The sequence below is a fragment of the Plectropomus leopardus genome, chromosome 23 (assembly GCF_026936395.1).
Source record: "Plectropomus leopardus strain MGB_pleo_1.0 chromosome 23, ASM2693639v1, whole genome shotgun sequence".
NCBI classification, from domain to species: Eukaryota; Metazoa; Chordata; class Actinopteri; order Perciformes; family Serranidae; genus Plectropomus; species Plectropomus leopardus.
In genome coordinates this window covers 3,056,501-3,062,500 of record NC_142198.1, presented here as the reverse complement: position 1 = coordinate 3,062,500, position 6,000 = coordinate 3,056,501, and the positions used below count along the sequence as shown (strand labels likewise).

The following is a 6,000-nucleotide window of genomic DNA, read 5'->3' as shown; positions in this document are numbered from 1 at the left end:
CAAGAAAAGTGATGTTGCTCCAGGTTTTAAAGGGTTAATATGTGATTTAAAGTCTAACTTAGAATCAGTAATCACACCAAGTTCATTCAGCCAAGACAAATGCTGCATAACCAAAATGATAAATGTTCTGCTCTGATGTCAATGTTCCTCAAACTTTTTCATACTGAAACTGTTAACTTTTGTTGTTGTCGGTATTCATTTTCTGTTCCCGGCCGGCTGTGTGGGTATGCACGGGGGGGGGTTGTGAATGTTCCCCATTACACCACATGTTCTTATTGAACTGTTAAATGACATCCTTTTGTGTCTGCTTTCTGTTTGAAGATGAAAAACAGAAATCAAACACCAAAAAAAATTTTTCTCTCAGTTTTTCTTTTTGTAACTCTGCAAAACATCTGCATCCATGCATGTCGTGTGCAGCAAACAGACAGACCGTGCTCAGTCCCAACTCAGGTCCAGGTCTCAGAAAGGTCTTAAAAACTTGTGCAGGTCAGTTTGAGTCTCAGACATACGTTTATAAAAGAACTTCCCAAATATATAGTTTCAGTTATTTAAAGGTTCGGTCATAAATATAAAGATATTCATACATCTTCTTACTGAAGGACCTCTTTGAAGGCCATCACATCTACAAGTTTTCTGTCTTCCTTTCTTTTTGTGTGTCTTTTTGTGATGTCTTTGCTAATTTGTGTAGTTCTTGCCTGCTGATTATTGTACAATTATCTTACTGTCCTCTTTCACTATGTTTTTTATGTTTTGTATCATTTTGGACGTATGTTGGTCTCAGCTTTTTTGCAAAATTAAGTTTAGAGGGAAAAAAAGGCCCAGTCATTTCTTAAAACAGATGGTCGCTGTGGTGTTTAAACAAATTTGACTCAAACAGGAGGAAATAGTGCATTTACTGGGGGCTATTTTCAGCAGTGGATGAATCCACATTTGGTGCACTAGTATTAAGAGTATATGTGGCAGGAGGACGGTGTGTGTGAGTACAAACTACAGTGTTTGTGTGTGTGTGTGTGTGCGTGTGTGTGTGTGTGTTCACCGAAATGAAGAAACTCTGATGTGACTGTATGAAAAATATACAATATTACCAGACTTAAATCCTAATTCTGTTGATGGGCTAATAGTTAGCATTAGTTAGCACCACTAGTGAAAAAAAAGAATGAATGAAGTTTTAAAAAGTAAAAGTAAAAGTTCCTCTGATGCCGACACTTTCTTTGAACTTTTTTAATTGATTTAAATTTGTCAGCGATCATTAAAATAAAACAGACACAGACAATCGGCAAAATGCCAAACATCGGCCCCAATATCGGCCAGGCTGATAATCTGCTGCAGCTATTGGAAAAGCAACTAAAGCTCTGTGAGGTAATTTAACACTGTTGAGGCTAAAAGGGAAGTGCCTCTTGTATTTCACATCCCTTTGCACTGTTTTTCTTCTTAAAAACTACGCGGTCAGTTAGAGATTAATGGCTACTTAGCCTTGGAAAGCAAAATGAACTGAGACTGACATCCCTAGCTGCCATGTCGAAAAAGGCACAGAGCAGTAACGCAGAGAGACAGTCAGACTGGATCAGGAGACAGTCCCGGGGACAAGAGGAAACATTTGGACATGGATTTGATATTTTACTCACATTACATTTCCCAAAGCGGGTGTATCGCCGGCCACTCTCGGTCACATTGTAGATGTAGATGAAGTTGTCATGAGATCCAACAGCTAAGAAGCTGCCGTCTGAGAACACAGGAGGCCATTCATGCTGTTAGCGGGGATTTCCACTTTATCTCTCTCTCAGAGTCCAGACTTTTATTCAGTGCATACAGGGAACTGAAATTTCATTTTGGCTAAACACACTGGCCTGTTCTTATATGTGGGATTGTGGACATGGTGCAGTCACTAGGCAAGTTTCCATTTAACCCTCAAATTGCACAAATAGAAATTGCAAATATAAAATACACCTAATAGAAACATGTTAATTAAAAAAAAAAAAAAAAACATATTTGTCCAAACTGCAATGGAAACATTTTTAAGGCTTGCATGATGCTATGGCAATGTGCTTGTCAGTAGGAACTGGGAGCTACAAGAGCTGTTATTGCATCACATAACCCTTCAAAAGTTGAGTGGATTATCTGGAACTTTTGAATCCACGATTCCTCTGTGAAATCGTGGACTATCACCTCCCAGAAATCCATCATGCATGGTCGCTTCAACGTATAAGGGGCTCGCCTTTCCATTATGGCTCCATAACACGCCTACGTGGCCTTGGATTGGAAATAATGACGGCTAGTGAGGTGGCTGCAATAGAAATAAAGCTGCTAATGTTTTGAACATCCATCACCATGGTTACTGGGATGTTGTCGCCAGAGGAGAAGTCACAGAACATCACTCGGTGGAAACACAGTCATATCACAATTGTGTTTTATCAGCATTTCCAAAATATCACATACATTTTGCGCAAATCTGTAACAGAAACCCGCCTACTGTGCTCCATCTCTGCTGTTATGGAAATAACCTTCCTGCCACAAACACTTGATGTGTTTTTTAATTAATTTATTTCACTTGAGCCATAACTGAGAGCAGTGAGACAAAAGAGTCTGACCTGGTGAGTATCTCATGACAGACAGCTGCTCGTTGCCATCGGTGGACTCAGACACCACCTCTCTGGTCAGAAGGTCCAGGACCATCCACCTGGAGGTGTTACAGAGGGGAGGGAGAGCTTTAGCATCAGCGATAAGCTCTGAGCAGACAGCAGACACAGAGTTTAGGCACATGTATGTAACGGCACAGAGCAGGGCTCTTTAATGTGTGTCAGGCCGATTACCCATTAGTCCCTACTACATATATTGTATAAAACTGAGTTTCACATTAAACTGGATTGGAAAAATATTGAGCCAGTCATCAATGTTATGTATGTATATTGTGATGTTTCATCTCATCTTGATCAACCTTGATTCTCAGACATATTTAAATTAGGGATGCACAATGAAATCGGCACATCGGTATCGGCGCATATTGCCTTCAAAATAAAATTTTGGTATTGACCAACATGCTGATTTCTTGACATCACAAGTTTTTTATTTTATTTATTCTTTTTTTTTTGACATAGTGAACATGTGCAAAACATCAAACCTAAGTTGAAGTATTTTTCTTATTTTACACAATGAATAAAGATTAAATGCATTAAAAAGCATTGTATTTCATGTCTCCATCTGTTGGTGGGCCATCATGATAAGAGTACGCATATTATGATGTTGATTCCACTACAGAAGACACCTGATGATCACTAAAATGTGGTGGAGAAAAAAGTGGATATATTGATATCGATATTGGTTATCGGCCAAATAAGTTTCTATATACTGGCACATCAGATATTGGCAATAAACCCAATATCGTGCATCCTTAATTTAATTTTTTAAAAGATGTTTCATAAATATAAATAAATAATTTAAACAATAGTTTGGCAGACCCCCTGTAGTAACTCACCCCTAGGGGTCTTGGCCCCACTGTAGAAATACCATGTCATAGAATACTTTTCAGCCAATATTACAATATTACAATATTTATGTGTAAGGTGCAGCATTTCACTGGTCGACATGATCCCACAGAGAATCATCACGACACTCTGTGGTTCCCCTCAGCTCTCAGAGGGTTTTCCATCTGGACACTATCACGCTTGGGAAGGAAGTGAATCAACATATTCCCAAAAGTCATCTCTCAGTCTCTCTTGATATACTGCATAAATTGATCATTTGAATGATTTTCTGAGGGGTAGTGCTGGAGCGTTGTGCTGTGTTACCTTCCTGTGCTGAGGCCGACTGAAACCACTGATCCATTCGGGCAGAAACCAGCGCACAGCCCATACTCCTGTCACACACACACACACACACACACACACACACACACACACACACACACACACACACACACACACACACACACACACACACACAGGGCAGGAGTTAGCAGCGTGTGTGTGTTGTATTCAAATATAAGTACTGGAAACTATCTGGAGTCCAGGATGAGTGTGTCGTACCTCCAGGGTGATGCTCCAGTCCAGCTTGTGCTCCTCTGTGTTCCACAAACACACCTGCCGGTCGTGGCCACAGGTGAGAAAGATGTTCTGAGAGGGGTGTGTAGCCAGCCCCCACATCTCATCCACATGACCCTGAGACAGACAGACAGAGACACACACACACACACACACACCAAGGTTAATGTAGTTCACTAAAACTCAACTAAAAACTACACAAGGTGTTAGTTAACTGAAATAAATATAAAAACAAGACTGTAGAAAAAAGGAAAACTAACTGAAATGATATTATGTGTGTGATTAAAATAAAATAAAACATGCAGGAAATGTCTTTAGTTTATGTCAAGTTTATCAACACAACAAGCATAAGGAGGCCTTGGTGCATCTATTTATTGGAGACTATAATGTCTAAATAAGTGTGAGTCAGCTGCCTTCACAAAGTGTTTATATTGTCAATGTCAATGCCAATTTTAAACTGCTTAAATCTTGACAAATATCCACGTTATGTTGAAAAACTAAACTAAAACTACGACTGAAACTTACAAAGACTAAAGCAAAAAACTTAACATTTTAAACAATAAAAATGAAACTGAAACAAGCAAACCCACTCTGACAACAAACTGAAACTAAGCTGGGCTGAAAATGAAAAAAATTAAATAAATAAATAACTATAATAGCTCTGACACACACACACACACACACACACACACACACACACACACACACACACACACACACAAAATGGAGTGAAAAAACAAAATATGTTTTCATCTTGTTCAGTGCGGTAAAACGATGTGCTAAATGCTACCTTTAGGTGTGTTCGTCGATAGCAGTTTCATTTGATTTCTATTGATTTATTTTCTTATTTCCTATAGTGTCATTCTGCTGTGACTCAGCATGCGCAAAGTGAAAAAATTAAAGAACAACATAAATTTAACTTGTTGTTTTGTTTCCTAATTTATTTGATTTTTTCCAATATTTGGTTTACACAGAAAAACAAATAAATGAAATTCTCACTTATTTTTTTGTGGAACTGAGTAATTGAAGTATCCTAATTTCCTAATTTCTAAAATCAAACACTTTCATAAAGGTCTAAAAGCAGCACTGAAGAAGGAGGACTTTACACCATTAACATAAGCTGGATAAAGCCATACACTGTTTTAAGCCTACAGTCTTTGTTATCTTATATATGAAATGAGAAGAAAAGAAATAAGTTGTTTGATTTTAGAAATAAATCAAAATAAAATCTGATGCCTTTGTCACTGTAAATTATCATTAACATGTACATTTTTTTTTTTTTAATTCATTTTTCAACTTTTCAGCTTCAAATGTAGCTTTTAATGTAAAAATTCGTTTTTCAAATAGCCCCAAAACAAACACATGTGAGTGTACTTTAGATATGTTGCTTTTTAAAAAAATGTCTATAATCTCTGCTGTACATTAATCACCTGTACATTTCGTAACATTAAAAAAATCATGTGGTTCCCTTCATCCAACACTCGCTGGGTGTAGTATAGTATAGTATAGCGAACGCTGCAGCTTGGAGCAGACTTTCCTCGTCTTTTCTGTCTGGAAGTGGTTTTAGTCTCCCAAAAAACAAACATCAAAAGTGAGCAGGAAGCCAAATTCCAGTGGTCAGTACAGACATTTCTAACATGCGTTCTGATGCCAGCTGTTGACTGTAATCTGTTGGATCTTAACACGCTGAATAAATGTGGATACCAGATACTCAGGCTGAATTAACACATTAGAGACCCATGGGATAAAAATGAGCTTCTGACCCCCCCATTTCTCCCCGTCTCTGTGCACTGTGTACATGTTAAATCAAGCTCAAGTGCCCATCATGCACAGCGTGCAACAACACATGGAACATTGAGGGGATTTAGTTACATGAAGTTGTGCCACATAAGCACAATAGTAACTGAAATGCTAAAAGTTTTCAAACTTGATTTTGGCAAGTGGCAGAGAGCCTCAAGATGGG

At 38.2% G+C, this 6,000-nt stretch overlaps 1 protein-coding gene across 3 annotated transcripts in view; it reads right to left on the bottom strand.

The window, feature by feature from the left end:
• The window catches only part of eml3 (EMAP like 3), an 80,105-nt gene that overhangs the window by 3,802 nt on the left and 70,303 nt on the right, over nucleotides 1-6,000 (bottom strand). For all 3 annotated transcript variants that reach the window (XM_088073811.1, XM_042511983.2, XM_042511984.2), the window contains 4 exons: nucleotides 4,023-4,154; nucleotides 3,786-3,853; nucleotides 2,589-2,677; nucleotides 1,626-1,723 (listed from right to left, as the gene is read on the bottom strand). In XM_088073811.1, the coding sequence (XP_087929937.1) occupies nucleotides 1,626-1,723; nucleotides 2,589-2,677; nucleotides 3,786-3,853; nucleotides 4,023-4,154 (387 nt within the window). The remainder of the gene's footprint in view (nucleotides 1-1,625; nucleotides 1,724-2,588; nucleotides 2,678-3,785; nucleotides 3,854-4,022; nucleotides 4,155-6,000) is intronic.